This window comes from Vulpes lagopus, chromosome 12 (assembly GCF_018345385.1).
Source record: "Vulpes lagopus strain Blue_001 chromosome 12, ASM1834538v1, whole genome shotgun sequence".
Lineage (NCBI taxonomy): Eukaryota > Metazoa > Chordata > Mammalia > Carnivora > Canidae > Vulpes > Vulpes lagopus.
This window is the reverse complement of record NC_054835.1, coordinates 11,444,281-11,461,723: the sequence shown is the minus strand read 5'-3', so window position 1 is coordinate 11,461,723 and position 17,443 is coordinate 11,444,281. Positions and strand designations below refer to the sequence as shown.

Genomic DNA, 17,443 nt, shown 5'->3' with positions numbered 1-17,443 from the left:
TCCCTAGTGCACCCCACAGCCTCTTGCTACCTGGGTCTCTTCTCTCTGGGGGACTCTCAAGTCTGGCCTCTGTCCTGAGGTCCATTTGCTCCCCAGGAACCTCAGCCAGCACTGCCCTGGCACCAGCAGGGGTGCCCCACACTGGCCTCTCCCAGTTCCCTTTCCCTTGGGCATCCCCATTGCTGTTGGCCTCTCCTTCACTTGGCTCCTAGGGGTGAAGGTGGGATGAGAAGTATGATTCCCACTGGTGGGCATCGAGAGACAGAGTCAGCAAAGAAGCAGGTGTCTCCATAATCAAATGCTCACGTGTAACATACTGTGATGTAAGGGACTACATGAGAGCCCATACCTGTAGCTAGGCTCGCACGTGTGACACGCACACACAGCTGCCAGGTAAGCTTCCACAGTGTCAGGAGCTTAATACCAACACTGCATGGAGAGTGCCACCTTCTTGGAAGCTGGCCCCGGAGGCAGGCTGCCACCAAGAATGTGGGGTACTTAGCCCCGCATTATGCCCAGTCTTGGGTATGTCCACCTATTTTGGGCCAAAGGAAAAGTCCCCCCAGGCTCAGAGCCCCAGGCCATCCCCCCCCATCCCTATGTGTTCCCTGGGTCCCAGGGCCATACCCACGTGGTCCTGCGGCCTCTCAGACCCAGCCCAAGTCCACAATAAGCCTGCTCAGGTGTCTGCCTGCAGTCCCAGAGGTGAAACGCATTTCCTTTGAGCCCCTTAAAATCTGTTTTTGAGTATTAGGGGTGCTACCACCTCTAATATGCTGACATCTCATAATGGAGCCATACTCTCCTCTGGTCATTTGATGTGTCATGTGAGGACCTAGGATGGTAGTAGATACCAGACTGGCTCCTCGGTAATGGCCGTTGTCATGACCGGACACCCACCTTTGCCAGCTGTGCTGTTCCTAAGTCTGCCAAGACCACAGGAGGCTTTCCCTCCATTTTACAGATTATGAACCTGAGCTTCCCCAGTCAGTTAGCAGGATCCTGGGCGTACAGGTGGGAAGCAGAAGAGCTGGGATTCAGGCCCACTGAGGCTGGGGACAGCAGGGTGCTCTCTTGGGCACCATGTGTAATTCAGAGGACAAGCTGGTGCCAACAACCACACTACACGTTGACCACGATTGGCATCTTGACACATGTGCCAAGAGAGAGCCAGGAGGCTGGCTGTGGGGGAGTCTTCTCTCTGGGGTCCCCAGGAAAGGCCTTGTGGAGGGCAGGGAGGCCCTCGTGCTGCCTCATGGAGATGCAGAGGTGGAGAGAAGGGTGTTTTGAGTGGGTGGACAGAAATGAGAAGGGAGAGGGCAAATCTGGTGAGAGAGAAGCAGTGTTGGAGTGGAATATTCTAGGCTAATAACAGTTACTTGCATCCCGTTGTTTCAGGTTTTTCTTCCTTGTGTTGGCTGGCTTTCTTGAGTCATGAGCAAAGGGAGGACCAGAGCCCATCTGCCCACCCCTGTGGCTGGCTCCCAGCCCAAGGACTAGCCTTTCCCCCCATGCTGATGGAGTATCTTCTGTGGGCCCAGCTCTCTGCCCCCCCACCACCAGCTAGGCCACACGAGCCCACATGAGTCACCTCTCCCTCCTGCTCTCCCACAGGGGTCAGAGCTGCTGAGGGACCCATCCCTGGGGGCTCAGTTCCAAGTGCATCTGGTGAAAATGGTCATTCTGACCCAGCCCGAGGTAGGCATCAAGCTGGGAGCCCAGAGTCACTGGAAAACCCATTTCTATCCTCTTTACCTCTTCCCATGGGTCTCCCCCTCTGTAGCATTCACAGTAACAGGGCTGTGGTGAGGACCCTGTTGGGTGCAGTTCCCATAAACATGGGCTCTATACTGATCCCCAGGATGCTCCGAACATCACGGCCAACATCACGGCATCACTGCTGAGTGTCTGTGAGTGGAGCAGGACAGTCAACCCTGAGGATGACACAGATCCTGGCCATGCCGACCTGGTCCTCTACATCACCAGGTAGCTGAGCTCCCCAGTGGCCCACCAGCCTGCTGGGGGAGCTGCACCCCTTCTCTGCAGAGGCTGCCTGGCAGCAGGCAGGGACCTAAGCATCACCCAAGTGTCTGTTCTCTCTTCCCAAGATTTGATCTGGAGTTGCCTGATGGTAACCGGCAGGTTCGGGGAGTCACCCAGCTGGGGGGCGCTTGCTCATCTTCCTGGAGCTGCGTCATCACTGAGGATACTGGCTTTGACCTGGGGGTCACCATCGCTCATGAGATCGGTCACAGGTAGGCATCTTGTCCTCTAGGCTGAGGCCCAGGAGCTGACCGGGGTTCTTAGGAGGGAATGTCAAGGCTGGCAGTGGGCCCTGGAAGAGTGTGCTGGAAGGAACCTGTACCCTTGGCCCCAGTGGACTTGGGGCTGGGGGTGGGGGACAAGAGCTGGGAAATCTGATATCTCTTGATTAAAAAACTTTTTCAGCCTAACATAAGCAAACTTAGCAATTAGAAAATAAGTTTTCTAGAAAATTCAGGTAAAGAAAAAGCAGGCTGTCAAAATTATCCCAGATCCTACCGCTTAGAGGTAACATCTGTTCACAGTTTATGTTTAATTTTAGTCATTTCTTACCCACACGCATAATTTTTTATTTGTAAAATTGGGATTATACCATAAATTGTTTTGTTACTGTTCTTTTTTTTTTTTTAATGGAACGCTACATCCCAAACACTTTTTCCCCAGATCTTTTATAATTTTTTGTATGAGCTGTAATTTAGTTAATCCCCTGTTGTTGGCTTTTTAGGTTGTTTACAAATTTTTCCTGTTATGAACATTCTGCATTCTGTAGGCAAATCTTTGTTCCTGTCTATTGTCATTTACCTAAAGTGGCGAGCTTCTTTTATGATTTTTAGTCTTTTCATTATGACAGTAACACCTGTTTGCTGTAGAAAGTCAGCACAGAAACCCATAAAGTAAAAAGTGAGTCTATGCTCCTTGCCCAATGGCCCCCACCTGCCCCCAGGCCTTGCAGCCTTTCTGAGTTCTGCTGTGGAAGCCCCACATCCCCATCTCTGTGGGTGGCCCAGGTGCCCAGCGAGGCTGGGGTTCTCACCCCCATATCAGTTCACAACAGCTCTACATTTACAATGACTTCTGCACTTGGACATGACCACACACACACACAGTGCCTTCATTCGCCTGGTTTGGAGGGAAAAGAAGGTTTTGAAAACCACTGCCTTCCACTGGGATTGGAAACAATGGCCAAAGGCCTGCACATTTTCTCGATTTTTTTTGTCAACCTCGCTATACAGGCAGTGGATGAATTTTCCTACTCTGAGTGGCCACCAATCAAAAAGTCATCACTGGCAGCCCCGCCCCCCAGGGCCCCTTCTTGTAACACCACAGATTAGCTTGGTCTCAACGTTTTTAAAACTTTTCAGTATTTGTTAGCCCAAAGAGGCAGGAGCTCCCTGGCTGACCCAGCGCTCTCTCCGGTGGGAAACCGAAGCAGGGCTCTCTGGTGGCAGGATCAGGATGCCCTTTGGTCCGAAAACACCCGGCCTCTCTGCCGGCCAAAGGGTTGGTCAGACCTGAACTGGGTGGGGGGGCCGTGAGGAGACCCTCAGTGTTGCCTTCCGCGCACAGCCTGGGCCTGGAGCACGACGGTGTGGCCGGCAGCAGCTGCAAGCCCAGCGGCCATGTGATGGGCTCCCAGGACCGAGCGGCCGCCCGTGGGGACCTCTCGTGGTCTGCCTGCAGCCGCCAGCAACTGCTGCATCTGCTCAGGTAGCTGCATCCCTCACCCCGCCCCCATCTATATCAGGGGGCACCCCTGCTTGTCCCTCAGACCCACCCCTCCATCTGCCCTAGCCCTGCCCAGCCCTGCCCAGCCCTCTGTTCAGTCCCATGGTGTCCTGCGCCCCCTCCCCAGAGGCCCCCATCACCACTCCGGGGCAGCCTCCATCCTCCCTGGTGCCCTTGCATCCACCCTTCCATCTGCCCCTCCACGTGTGCACCCGTCCCTGCATCCACACCTCCCCACACAGGCTCCCTGGTTCCCTCCCACCCCCATGCACCCCCTCTTCCATCCCACCCGCTTCTGTGCCCACCCCTCAATTCTACCCCATCCACGCCCATCCCTGCACCCATCCCGCCCTTGCATCGACCCCTTGGCCCCACCGGCTTCCCAGTCCAACCTCTGTCAGCCGTGTCCTCCTCCGGCTGCATAGCGTGGGGTCTGCTCCACCCCCACCGCTCCGGCCCCCACCTGCTCCGCTCCCACCTCCCCTTCTCGTGGTCTCTGGCCTCAGGGCAGGTCCTTGCTAAGGACTCCCCTCCCCACCTGCCGGCTCCTCGTCCCACGTCCCACTCCTGCCCTCTGTCCGCCGGGGACCTGAGCAGGGGCCTTGTCGCAGTGCAGGACGGTTGCGCTGCCTGGGGGACCTGCCAGAGCCACAGGCTGGGGCCGCCGGGCGCCTTCCCCAGGCACAGCCTGGCCTCCTGTATGGCACGGACGAGCAGTGCCGCGTTGCCTTCGGCGCTGGGGCAGTGGCCTGCACCTTCACCAGGGAGCATCTCGTGAGTCCCGCCGCCCCACTGTGCACAACCCTCTGACCCTGCCGGTGCTCCCTCTACCTGGGCCTGTCCGCCCCGCAGTCCAGCTCATGCCCCGCTGTGCACTGAGTGAGCACCCTCTGTGCCAGGCTGTCGGGGGGCCCTTCTTCTTCTTCTTTTTTTTTTTTTTTTGTAAGATTTTATTTATTTATTCATGAGAGACGTAGAGAGGCAGAGAAGCAGGCAGAGGGAGAAGCAGGCTCCCTGCGGGGAGCCCGATGGGGAACTCCATCTGAGGACCTCGAGATCATGCCCTGAGCCCAAGGCAGATGCTCAACCACTGAGCCACCCAGGTTCCCTATATATTAATGATACACATTAGAATATCTTCTTTGACCTAAAAGATATTTTTTCTTTGGATAAAATAACTGAAACCATATTCTTGAGCCCATAAAATGACTGTGGGCCCTGGTCACGTCCCTGTTCTATGGAGCATGCCATGCTCATTCTCCCTGGCCCCTGTGCCCACGGGACCCCGTATGTGTCACTGTGTCCTGTGGTGTGTGGGGAACCATTAAGACTGGACGCTGAACAGGCTGTCCCCCCTCCTAGGACATGTGCCAGGCTCTGTCCTGCCACACAGATCCCCTGGACCAAAGCAGCTGTAGCCGCCTCCTCATCCCTCTCCTGGATGGGACAGAGTGCGGCGTGCAGAAGGTCAGAGCAGGGAATGAAGAGATGCCAGAGTGTGTGTGTGTGTGTGTGTGTGTGTGCGTGTGCGTGTGCGTGTGTGTGTGTGTGTGTGTGTGAGAGAGAGAGAGAGAGAGAGAGAGAGAGAGTGCATGCACATACATACGGGCAGCCTGCATTCCCAGAGCAGAGGACCTTGGTCACCTGGTCAGGAGAGATGGGCTGCAGGATGCCCTGTGTATCCGGTGATTTTTGGACGATGGGATGTGTTTTCTAGGTCCATGGGACCTACAAAAACTGACAAAGGGCTTGCTGATAACTCTGCTGAGGCGTATGAGGGGTCCAGAGCCACAGCCAGCGTGTATTGAATGCCCTGCCCCTCCCCGCACAATTGTTGAGTCTCCTTCCCTCTTTCCCTGGGTCTGGAGACACGGCTTGTGCTGTCACCCCTGTACCACAGAGGAGATGAAGGCTTTGAGTGACAGTGATAGCCTGGCCCAGCTCCCTAACCCAGACTCCCTCTCTGGCCATACCAGGCACTCACCTCCCTCTTCCCTGCAGACCTAAGTGACTCCGCCTTTCCCCTCTGTGGGGCATGGCCAGACCCTTCCTGGGTCCTACAGCCTGGGCATTGCCCTCTTCCATCTAGCATTGTCTCCTGAGCAGGATGAGGGTGGGGGGTGCCTGCACATGTGCTTGCCTATGTGGGTGTGGGTGCCTTGTGTGTGCGGTACCGTGTGGTTATGGGGGACGTGGGGTGCCCTGGGTATGGGATGGTGTGTCCTTCTCTTACAGTGGTGCTCCAAGGGTCACTGCCGCTCCCTGGCAGAGCTGAGCCCAGTGGGGGTGGTGCACGGGCAGTGGTCTAGCTGGGGTCCCCCCAGCCCTTGCTCCCGCTCCTGCGGAGGAGGTGTGGTCACCAGGAGGCGGCACTGCAACAACCCCAGGTACACGTGGAGGGAGCACTGCCCTTCAGGTCTGGGAGGGGATGGAGCCTGCTCCACATTCCCTGGTTGGGAGGGCAGTGGCTCACCTGTCACCCCTCATGTCTTGTGGACATTTTCAGGCCTGCCTTTGGAGGGCATGTGTGCGTGGGTGCTGACCTCCAGGCGGAGATGTGCAACACCCAGGTAGGCCTTCCCTTGGGACAGGACGAGAGGCTCAGGTGGGCAGCGCTGGGCCCTGGAATCAGGAAGGATCCCAAAAGATCAGGGCAGCTGAATTTGTGGTTCACACCAGGGCGCTTTTGAGATTTGGGGGTGCTGCTCCACCTCCCCTGGGACCATGGTGCGTACTCTAGGACTTCCCTCCCCTCCAGGACCTCCTGAAACCATTCTTTCAGTTCCAAATGCTGGTGAAATCTACATCATATAAAACTATTTAAAAGTATGGGATCCAGGGGCATTTGGTACATTTACAGTGTGATGTGACCACCACCTCTATCAAGTTCCAGAGCATCTCCATGACCCCGAAGCAGAACCCCAGACCCATTAGCAGTCCCTGACCCTAACATCCTCCAGCTCCTGGCAACTACCGATCCCTGCCTCTGGATTTGCCTGTCCTGGACATTTCATAGACATGGAACCCCACAATATGTGGTCTTTTGTGACTGGCTTCTTTCACTACGTGTCATGTCCTCCAGGGTCACCCGTGTCATAGCCGGTGTGAGAAGTTCACTCCTTATTAGGGCTGATTAGGGCTATATTCCATCGTATGGATGGACCACATATTATCTGTTTATCTGTTGGCAGACATTTTGGGCCATCTTGACGTTTTGGGCCATCTCTACCTTTTGGTTATTGAGAATCATGCTGCTCTGAACATGTGTATATGCACACTCGAGTACCAGTTTTTATTTCCTTTGTAATGCACCTAAAAGTGGAGTCATTAGATCACATGGTATTTCTACACCCAGTCCTTTGAGGAACCTGCCGGCCATCCTTCAGAGCAGCTGAGCCATTTGGCTTTCCCACCTGCAGTGTGCAAGGGTTCCACTTTCTCTCCATCCTCTCTATCCCTGTGGTCCGTGGTTTTGATCATGGCCATCATCCTGGGCACCAACTGCTAGAATGGTGCCTGTGACACTTAGTTAAGATGTGCACCTGGTGAGACCTTCCCTCCCGCCTTCTCCAGGCAGACCCAGCGCCTCCCCAGACACAGAGGGCCGAGTTCTCATCTGGAGCACAGGCTTGGGGGAGGGAATGAGCGAGCAGGGCTCTTTACCTCTTTGTTGCCGAGTGGCAGTTTCTGCCCTGTGTCCTTGCAGATTCTTCTGGATCCTCCCATCAGCAGAGGAAGGCTCTGGCCTCCCCCACCTTACAGAGCAGGGAACCGAAGTGTAGCCAGGAGCTGGGCTCCAATCCACATTTTGACCTTGTGCTGCAGGGTGCCTTGCTATCCCCAGGGGCAGAGGCCCCTGTCCTAGGTCCCCTGCCCCCATCCCAGGGCCCCTCCTGTGCCTGTCCTCTGCCTCCTCCCGGCCAGGCCTGTGAGAAGACCCAGCTGGAGTTCATGTCTGAGCAGTGCTCGCAGACGGACAGGAAACCGCTCTACCTGACCCCGGGGAATGCCTCCTTCTACCGCTGGGGCTCCGCTGAGCAGTACAGTCAAGGTGGGACTGACCACCATTACCCCGATGCTGTAGATGGCAGGGCTGTGCTCAGGCTCTGCATCAGTCGAGTCACATCCTGGCAAGTCTCCTGGCTAACAGGCCTGAGTCTTGGTTTTCCCATCTGTAAAAATGGAAATGAGAGCAGGGCCTCCCTGCTTGGGTGTTTAGGGTTCAGTGAGATGATCCCCGGGCAGCACCAAGGGTGCTCCTTGGTTTATAACTCAGTAACAATCGCCATGTCCTCAGGAGGCAGGACCCTTGCCCCCAACCCAAAGGATGAAGACAGATAGCCCTGGCAGGGAGGTGGGCCCACCTGGGTCATGCCTTGCAGGGTTACCGCCTTCCCCCTACCCCCTGTCCCCCTCATGCCAGGGTTCCCTGTCCCTCTACCTTCCCAGGGGATGCTCTGTGCAGACACATGTGCCGGGCCATTGGCGAGGCCTTCATTGTGAGGCGTGGGGAAAGTTTCCTAGATGGGACCCGGTGTGTGCCAAGTGGTCAGCGGGAGGACGGGACCCTGAGCTTGTGCATGTTGGGCAGCTGCAAGGTAGGTTTGTGTGGGCAGCAGAGGTGCCCTCCCATCTAGGGTGGCCCCGAGGCCAGTCACCTCAAAAGCCAGATGCTGAAGGGCTCCGAGGGGGCCAGTGTGCAGGGGCTGGCCCCCCATGAAGCTGCAGCAGTCTGCACGGGGTGATGCCAGGGTGCTGGACTGACCTTGGAGTCATCTGGGTGTTAAGACCCCTGCCATGACCTTGGGTGAGTCACACCTGCTTCCTGCATCCATGTCAGATGCTTGCAAAATGCCTCTAATTTGTGGTGTGACTCCCAGAGCCTCAGAGCTATGGGGTGAGTGGGCCAGCACCCTCCAATGACACCTGCCTGGGTGTCACCTGCCACTGCTCTTTGCGCAGACATTCGGCTGTGATGGCAGGATGGACTCCCAACAGGTGCGAGACGTGTGCCAGGTGTGCGGAGGGGACAACAGCACCTGTAGCCCACAGAACGGCTCTTTCACAGCTGGAAGGGCCAGAGGTAGGAGCTGCCCTAGGGATGGATGGCCGGGATCCTCCCAGCCTCTAAAATCACCTGCAGCCCAGAGCCTCGATACTGAGCCCTCATGGCTCACAGTAGCTGTGATGCAGATAAAGCCCGGGCACTGGGCAGTCTGCGGTCGTCTGGCCTCTCCATTCCTCCGCAAGGAATCCCATCAGAAGGGATATTATACTTCGGTAACCCTTGACTTTGATCCATTTATAAAAGAAGTCAACTCATTTGCCAACTAGGCGCTTAGATGGTCAGCCAAGGAGTGGAGTCCCACCTGCTGAGCCCTTGGATTCAGTCCTTCCTCCTGGCCAGGGCACACCCTGGAAGCTGACCGTCCCCCCAGCTTTGATTACCTACCCCCCCACCCATGACAGGAGACTGTCTACTGCTCAAGGTGGTCCTGTTGTTAGCTTTTGGTGTTGAGGCACTGCATCCTGGGCATCTGACATTTGCTCCCTTTCACTGTGATGTCAATGATCTGAGACCACCCACCATGTCTGCTTCCATCTAGAATATGTCACGTTCTTGACAGTTACCCACAACCTGACCAGTGTACACATCACCAACCGGAGGCCTCTCTTCACACACTTGGGTGAGCTGACCTGAGGACGCTCCCCCAGAGGTAGCCAACCTGAAGTTTATAAAGCACAGTCCCCAAGATGCCCTCACTACTGGTATCACCTGCAGGTTTAGGGGGGTTCCCAACTGCCAGGTTGGGTATGTCACTACCAGGGCCCCCAGAATACCCGCAATTATGGCTTATTACAGGGGAAGGAGATAATAAGACAAGCCCGAGCAGGAAATGCCTAGGGCACAATGTGGGAGGGCTCCATGTCCACCATCCCAAGCATGGCAACGCACACAGAGTATTGCCCACCCGGGGAACTCCCTCAGGCTCAGTGTCCAGTTTTTTTTAAATATAAACTTTATTCATTTATTCATGAGAGACAGAGAGAGGCAGAGACACAGGCAGTGGGAGAAGCAGAGAGCCCGATGTGGGACTCGATCCCAGATCCCAGGATCATACTCTGAGCCAAAGGCAGATGCTCAACCGCTGAGCCACCCAGGCTCAGTGTCCAGTTTGCATCCTGGACTTTGTTATGCAGACATGAGGCATGACTGATTGATTACTCACGTGGATGGCCTCAGTCTCTAGGTTCACAGATGAGATCAACTCAAAGCTGCTGTCCTAAATCACATATTTAGTCTTTCTGGCTTGGGAAGTCCCCACTGTAAACAAAGACACTCCTATCAAGTGTGACGTAGGTCCCAGGGCAAAGGCCACATCTGTGCTTCTTGATTTCCAGAGGGTGCCTATGCCTGTCCTCTGAATCTGGAGTGGGGGTGCTGGCCCCAGGTCCTTGAGCCCCCAAGCCTGCACATGAGCACACTTGGTGAGAGGCAGGTCCACAATGCTCACTAGGTTCTGGACAGAGCCACAGAGCCACTGACATGCGGAAGCCTTCTGAGGGCAGGCGCCTGTGTGCCTATGGGAGGATATGCCTTGCTTGTTGCGGGGATGGCCTGTGGACTGAGGTGCTAGGCAGACGGGCTCCTTGGGGAGGGCTGGGGCCTGGGGCGAGATTTATCCGACTGTTGCTACCACCCCTTTCCATAAGTCAGGATCTGTTCTGGTGGGTGGCTGGTGCCCACCTGCCACAGCTGTGGAGGGGGTGCTCCCCTGCTCACAGCCTTGCCCCCCCCACAGCGGTGCGGATCCGAGGGCACTACATCGTGGCTGGGAATTCCAGCATCTCTCCCAGCACCACCTACCCGTCCCTCCTGGAGGACAGCCGTGTGGAGTACAGAGTGACCCTCACTGAGGACCGGCTGCCTCGCCTGGAGGAGATCTCCATCCAGGGACCCACCCAGGAAGACATGGAGATCCAGGTGACCCAGAGGGCCTGGGGGAGCCAGCAGGGCCTCCTCCTGGTATCACCTGCTTATTCACTCAGCAGCCCCTGGAGTTCTGAGGGTGGGTGTGCAGGGGTCAGGGGCTTGCCTGGGGTTGGGCTGTGTGGCTGAGGTCTGAGATGAGCTAATGCTGCTGGGCCAAGCAGGGAGTGGCGTGTGCTGAGGGAAGAGGGTGTGCACAGGGCGGGTAATTAGGAGGGATAAGGGAAGGGGAGGTGGCTGGAGGGCTTCATGATCTCCAGGGGTTAGGGAGGGAGGATGGTGAGGAGGCTCTGTGTAGGATACAGGGGGCCTGTGTCAGCCCTGGCTGAGGGAGGGTGTGGGGAGTGAGACAGTGGGGTGCCCAGATTAGAGACTCTTGTAGCCCAGCAGCTGGAAGCAGGGAAACCCAGAGGTCAGGGGCCAAGGCCTAGGGACTCAGGTAGACTGGACTTTGAATCCTGGCTCTGCAAGAACTTGGGCAAGGGAATTGACTTTTCTGAGTCTCAGTTTTCCCATCTGCAAAATGGGGCTAAGCACACACACATTATGAAGTTATTATAAAGGTTCATTTTTTAAAGATAAGTTGCGTTAGGCATGTGGTGGTGTGTCTGGCACCCTACACGCGCAAGCACCCTGAAAGGTGGCTGCTGCGACAAAAGTCCTTGCTGGCTTAGGTCTTGAAAGTACCCGACACTGAGGATGCCCCATCCTAAAGGTGGGAAAGTGAGCCCCCTCCCACCAGAAGTCCTGAGGCAAAGGGACAGGCACAGCAAGGGCCTGACCTGGAAGCTGAATGCTCTCCCAAGCCTCTCTGTCCTCTGCAGAGCATTCTAGGCTCTCAGCCTGACTCTGCCACCACCCTGGACCTCAGGCTTCCTCTGTAGAATGCGCACGAGCTGCCGGCCTGCCTGCTGGGGTTATGGGGTGCATGTGCCAGGCAGTGTTGGCAGCCATTGCTGGTACCAAGGAAACTCTGAGTGGATATTGACTCTCACTGTTTCTTGGGGACAGAGGTACATGGGAGCACATGCTTTGGGCGCGTCATCTGCACGTGAGCTCCTCTGCACATGTCCCCATGCGTGCTTTGCTGAGGAAGGCACTTGGAGGGAGAGATGGATGTTAGCATGTGTGTAAAGAGCCCTGAGGCTCTTGGGGAGGGGGCCAAGTCTCAGTGGTCTTTGACTCTGGTCTAGCAGCCCTAGCCTCTGCCCCCACAGCTGGAGGAGACAGTGGGGCTCCCCCAGAGTCCACCCAGGCCACAAGGAGCCCCCTGGTGAGCCACTCACTCCTTCCCTGCCTGCCCACGCAGCCCAGTTCAACCACTTCCCTGCCACCAGGAATGGTTCTCAGGTGGTAGCAGCCAGCTGAGCTGTCTGCATCCTTTGCAGACATGTATGTATAAAATGTATGTATTTGTATGTATAAAAATACACATTCTTGGGCCCCTCCGAGAGCCACTGAATCAGGACCTGCCAGGCTGGGCCCGAGAACCCCCATTTTAACAGAGGATGGTCCTGTGTGGCTAGATGAGGCATCGTGGGGGCAGGTGCTGGAAACTTGGAGGCCTCCAGAGCTTAGCCTTCAAGCCTGACCCCTCTCTGGGGCTGGGCTAGGGGACGGAGCCCAGTGTGACCCTCAGAGCTCCTTCACGGAGCCCACTGGACAAGGACCCGAGCTCTCTGTCTGTCTCGTGAAGGTTTACAGGCGCTACGGGGAGGAGTATGGTGACCTTGCACGCCCAGACATCACCTTCACCTACTTCGAGCCTAAGCAGCCACAGGCCTGGGCCTGGGTCGCCGTGCGGGGATCCTGCTCGGTGAGCTGTGGGGCAGGTGAGGCCTGGGGCAGGGCTCACCTGAAGCATGGTTTGCGCCCTGCAGGGAGGTGGTCCAGCCTCCCTCTTCCCTCCCAGGACGGCGCTGGGTGACCTACAGCTGTCTGGACCAGGCCAGGAACGTGTGGGTGGAGGCTGCCCGGTGCGAAGGGAGCCAGCAGCCAGCAGCGTGGTCAGAGTCCTGCGCCCCCAGGCCCTGCCCCCCACAGTGAGTGCTGTTGCGCTAAGCCATGGCCGCTGGGCTCTCACTGGCTACGGAGCCCATGTCACGTGCGCTCAGTGAGGCCACGTCCAGGCATGTTCTCTGTAGTCTTGGATGCTGCCCTGTGAGGTGGGTTATGTCAGTACCCCCATTTTGCAGGTGAGGACATGGAAACTCAGGCAAACACAGGTGACAGCCTAGTGTGACCCATACCTGCTGCACCTCGTCTGTGGGCACATGCTGCAAGGTGGAGGTGACCGCCCTCCCCAGAACGGTTGTGGTGAGGGTCAGAAAGGTGACAGGGGAAAGTACCTGGCCTGTGCAGCTGGTAGGAGTGTAACGTTAAGAACAAGACTGTCCTTGTTGAGTGCAGAGCTGATGCAGCTACCTTAAAAAAATTGATTGATTGTAGGCTCCACACTGGCTGTGGAGCCCAACATGGGGCTTGAACTCATGACCGTGAGATCAAAACTTGAGCTAAGAGCAAGAGTCTGATGCTGAACCGACTGAACCACCCAGGCGCCCCTTGCCAACACTTTTATACAGGTGTCCTCTGGCTCAGGTGCAGCTTGGAGATATCTGGAGGGCCCCTGGGCTGAGGTGGCTGTATGTGTGCAGTGTCCAGGCACCTGCAGGGACCTGGGGCCTGGCCCAGCACAGGGAAGCGAGTCAGTTGGATAGATCTGCCTGTCTCTCACCGCCTCCCCCAGGGGATGGAGCTCAACACTCTGTTCCCTTCCTCTGCAGCTGGGCAGCTGAGGACTTTGGTGTGTGCAGTGCCTCCCATGGGGGAGGCTTGCAGGAGAGGGTGGTGCATTGCATGGAGGCCCAGGGCAGCCTCCTGAGGACATTGCCCCCTGCTTGGTGCAGAGTACCGGCCCCGCAGCCAGCAGTGCTATAAACCTGCGACTCTCATCCCTGCTCCAGGAGATGGGTCCAGGGACACAGGGAAGCAGTGTGCCTGGCAGGGCTTGTCCCTGCACTGAGCCCTACCCTGAGTTTCCCCTCTTCCCAGGACTCTGGCTGGGTCTGGAGTGGCCAGCTTCAGAATCACTATCCAAGAGACCCTGGGCCGGCCATTTCCCTCTCTGAACCCCCTAGTCCCTGCTTAGGAGGGGTTGTGAGGACCAAGTGAAGCCACAAATGTAAAGCAATGCGTCACTTTGCCATTGCTGTCCCCAGGGCACCTCCCATCCCTTCAGTGTCCAAGCTGACAGTGGCTTATTCTGATTTGCCACTAACTGGCTGGGTGACCGGGTCAAGTCCCTTCCCTCCCTGGGCCCCAGTGGGGAGGGGGTTGGCCTAGGTCACTGGTGGCACACGCATGGCTTGGGCTCCTTTGTCCCTCTCCCATCCTTGGCGGACCTGGGAATCCTCACCCTTTCCCACATAGGCCCACTCCTGCCTCAGGACCCTTCCTGCTTCAGCACGGCAGGAAGCCACCACCTGTCAGGGTTGGCACACACATGAAACACAGTGGCCATCCCTGATCTGGGTGATCTGATTGTGTTACAGCACCCACTTGGGTGCAAGGAGTGGTGTTACTCTCTGGATGGAGGCCCACCTTCCTCTCTGGATGGCAGGAGGGTCAGGGCCTGTGTCACTGTCCCTGTGACACTGTCACTGTCCCTGCTGAGTGGAGTGCTGGCAGTAGTTCATCCAGCATTTTAGGGAGCAGCCTCTGGATTTTGTTTCTTTGTGGGGCTTCTCATTGAGCTCTTGGACACCAGGGTGTAGGTTCACTGCCTCCTGTCCCAGGAGTGAAGCTGTACCTACAGCCCAATGAGAGACAGGGCCTTATATCTGTCCTGTGCCATCCTTAGGCAGGAGGCATCGGATGCATGCACAACAGCCTGTGGAGCAGACCTGGCATCACAGAATGTGACGTGTGTGCACAGGGTAGCTGGCCTGGAGACACTGACCACGGCTGGACCCTGCTCCACAGACGAGAAGCTGCCTGCCCTCAAGCCCTGTGTGGCCACGGCATGTCCTCCGGGACAGGGTTATGTGAGTGTCCTGGGCATGAGGGTGACCCGGGCTATTGGGGGCGTATCTGGTCAGGAGAATGGGGAGCACTGGTTACCATAGACCTCCTGGCCAGAGCTCAAAGACCGTCCTTCTGCAGTGCTACTGTGTGCAGGATCCCCCTGGTCAGAGGATGGACCTAGGGAAAAAGCACAGGGACCGCTGGGAAGCCCGCCTAGCCTTCCCTCCAGCTGGCAAGCGGGGCCAGGGACCCAGACCCTGTCAGAATGCTGCCAGTTCTCCACTACACAGAGAAACCATGCCACAGTCCCGCCTGTGTCCTGGGGCTTGCAGACAAGGGTACTGGCCAAGCCTGTGTCCTTGAGGCTGGTAGTGATTGCAGAGCCAAGTGTGCCTGCAAATCTGGCTCCTGAGCCCCAGCCTCAGCCCTGCCCCCCAGCAATAACTCATGCCAATACAGAGACCTTGGTGGGTAGTGGGGTGAGGACATCCTCTGGTAGCCAGAGCACGCCTCCCTGGAAAGGAGTAGCAGGGAGGGGCAGGCTTTGGGTGTCGGTGACCACATCTGCTCTCTCCTGAAGAGATTGGGATGGGGGAGGGAGGACCAGGTGCTCAGGGATCTAGAGGGGGCAAGCCGGAATGCGCCAGCTTGTTGCTTGTCCCTTGCAGCCAGACCTCCAGTCTCTGGAGGAGGAGAAGGAGGCCACATCCCCATCAGGAAGTGCTGGGCTGGGGGCTCGCACCACACACATGTGGACCCCCCTGGCGGGGCCATGCTCTGCCTCCTGTGGTCAAGGTGAGGTGCCCAGGGCTCATGAGCTCTTCCCTGCCTGCATTTTGCCTGCTTCTAAAAAGCATGTGAATTGGCTTACAGAGAATCCACACTATGGAGAAACATGATGTAATACACGAGGACGTTGGGGCAGAGTAAGGACCACCATGTAAACTTGTTCATTGCTTGGCTGAAAGATAGAAAAGATGACAAAACTCAGCAATTTGTTAAGATCTAGAAAAGCAGCAAGAGAAGGGCCCCAGTAGCTCTGAGCTTCCTGGCAGCCACACCAGAGGAATGAGATTTTTAAGATACGCTGTGTCTGTTCTTTCTTTCTTTCTTTCTTTCTTTCTTTCTTTCTTCTTTCTTTCTTTCTTTCTTTCTTTCTTTCTTTCTTCTTTCTTTCTTTCTTTCTTTCTTTCTTTCTTTCTTTCTTTCTTTCTTTCTTTCTCTTTCTTTCTTTCTTTCTTTCTTTCTTTCTTTCTTTCTTTCTTTCTTTCTTTCTTTCTTTCTTTCTTTTCTTCTTTCTTTTTTTACGATTTTATTTATTCTTTTCATGAGCGACACCAAGAGAGAGAGGCAGAGACACAGGCAGGGGGAGAAGCAGGCTCCCCGTGGGGAGCCCGATGTGGGACTCTATCCCAGGACCCCGGGATCACGCCCTGAGCCAAACAGGTCCTAGGCACACTCAACCACTGAGTCACCCAGGTGTCCCAAAATTTGTGCATGTTTAGACTCAAGACCAGAGACTTTGAGGATACTCCTAAAGGGGAGGTTCAAGGAAACCAGCTCTAGTAACATATTTGTTATAAACACGGTAAGAGATTTTCACATGGCAATTCTCATAAAATAACAGTAAACAACAGCAGCTACCACTTGAGCACCTACTATGTGCCAGGTAATTTGTATCTCCATTTTAAAAATCTATATAAATATACCTGTAAGTTAGGCACCATTGGGTGAAAAATCTGAGGCTCAGAGAGGTTAAGTCACTTGTCCAAGGTTACACAGCTGGTAAGTGGCCAAGTCAAGACTCAAACCCAAGTAGGCCTTTTCTGCTAGAGCTCTCCAGAGAGCTGACCCCTGTAGTTCTTATTTAACCCTCCTCTTGGGGCTTGGGGGTCCCTGCTTCCTCCCTGCAGGCCTGATGGAGCTGAACTTCATGTGTATGGACTCTGCCCTGGGAACCCCTGTCCGGGAAGAGCTATGTGACCTGGAAAGCAAGCCTGGGAGCCGGCAGGAGGTCTGCCAGGCTGCCCCATGCCCGGCTTGGTGAGTGGCAGTGGTGGTGGGGAGGCTCAGTGCCTCAGTGCCGCAGGGGGTGTTGCGGCAGCTGGGTCCCCTACAGAGGAAGGAGTCTTACCCTGGGGTGTAGCCTCTGATTGAGTGCTGGCCTTCTTATTGCGGGTGGGAGACCCAGGCCTTGGCGGGGGTGGGGGGGTGGGGGCAGGTGCCAGTTGATGTTCACTGTGTGGGGCTGGACCACAGCCACCCCATCCCCCTGCCTCACTCCAAGAGCTGGCCGGCCCCCAGGCCCCATCCCATCAAGGACTGCAGTCCAGAGCCCTGCCCTGCCAGGTGGGCCCCTTCCCAAGGAGACAGGTAGTCCTAGGCATGCATCCTTAGAGGTGGCATCATCACCTTCCTGTAAGCTCCTGACCCCCAGTGCCCTCTCCTGCAAGAGTGGGTCACACCGGTGTCCTAGAAGGCTGTGGGGGATGCTGTGGGCACACGTGGCCGATGGTTCACTTGTCATTGCTTGCTCTTTACTGAGGGCCTGCCATGCCCAGGTGTGGTTCTGGCAGTGGGGCTGCAGCAGTGAGCACCTAGCCCTGCCCTCCTGGACCAGACACCAGGGGTACTGGGGAGATGGAAGAGAAATCAAACAGA

General features: G+C 56.3%; 1 protein-coding gene across 3 annotated transcripts in view; it reads left to right on the top strand.

Annotated features, from left to right (window-relative positions):
* Positions 1 to 17,443, top strand: part of ADAMTS13 (ADAM metallopeptidase with thrombospondin type 1 motif 13) — a 30,531-nt gene that overhangs the window by 6,893 nt on the left and 6,195 nt on the right. For all 3 annotated transcript variants that reach the window (XR_005983092.1, XM_041725013.1, XM_041725012.1), the window contains exons 7-24: positions 1,615 to 1,698; positions 1,862 to 1,986; positions 2,109 to 2,255; positions 3,610 to 3,750; positions 4,380 to 4,542; positions 5,131 to 5,235; positions 6,004 to 6,155; positions 6,275 to 6,338; positions 7,693 to 7,819; positions 8,218 to 8,366; positions 8,731 to 8,851; positions 9,375 to 9,455; positions 10,572 to 10,753; positions 12,456 to 12,591; positions 12,672 to 12,801; positions 14,619 to 14,802; positions 15,451 to 15,577; positions 16,696 to 16,825. Coding sequence is in view for 2 of the 3 variants with exons in the window: in XM_041725013.1 (XP_041580947.1) it covers positions 1,615 to 1,698; positions 1,862 to 1,986; positions 2,109 to 2,255; positions 3,610 to 3,750; positions 4,380 to 4,542; positions 5,131 to 5,235; positions 6,004 to 6,155; positions 6,275 to 6,338; positions 7,693 to 7,819; positions 8,218 to 8,366; positions 8,731 to 8,851; positions 9,375 to 9,455; positions 10,572 to 10,753; positions 12,456 to 12,591; positions 12,672 to 12,801; positions 14,619 to 14,802; positions 15,451 to 15,577; positions 16,696 to 16,825 (2,348 nt within the window). In the remaining variant the exon portion in view is untranslated. The remainder of the gene's footprint in view (positions 1 to 1,614; positions 1,699 to 1,861; positions 1,987 to 2,108; positions 2,256 to 3,609; positions 3,751 to 4,379; positions 4,543 to 5,130; positions 5,236 to 6,003; positions 6,156 to 6,274; positions 6,339 to 7,692; positions 7,820 to 8,217; positions 8,367 to 8,730; positions 8,852 to 9,374; positions 9,456 to 10,571; positions 10,754 to 12,455; positions 12,592 to 12,671; positions 12,802 to 14,618; positions 14,803 to 15,450; positions 15,578 to 16,695; positions 16,826 to 17,443) is intronic.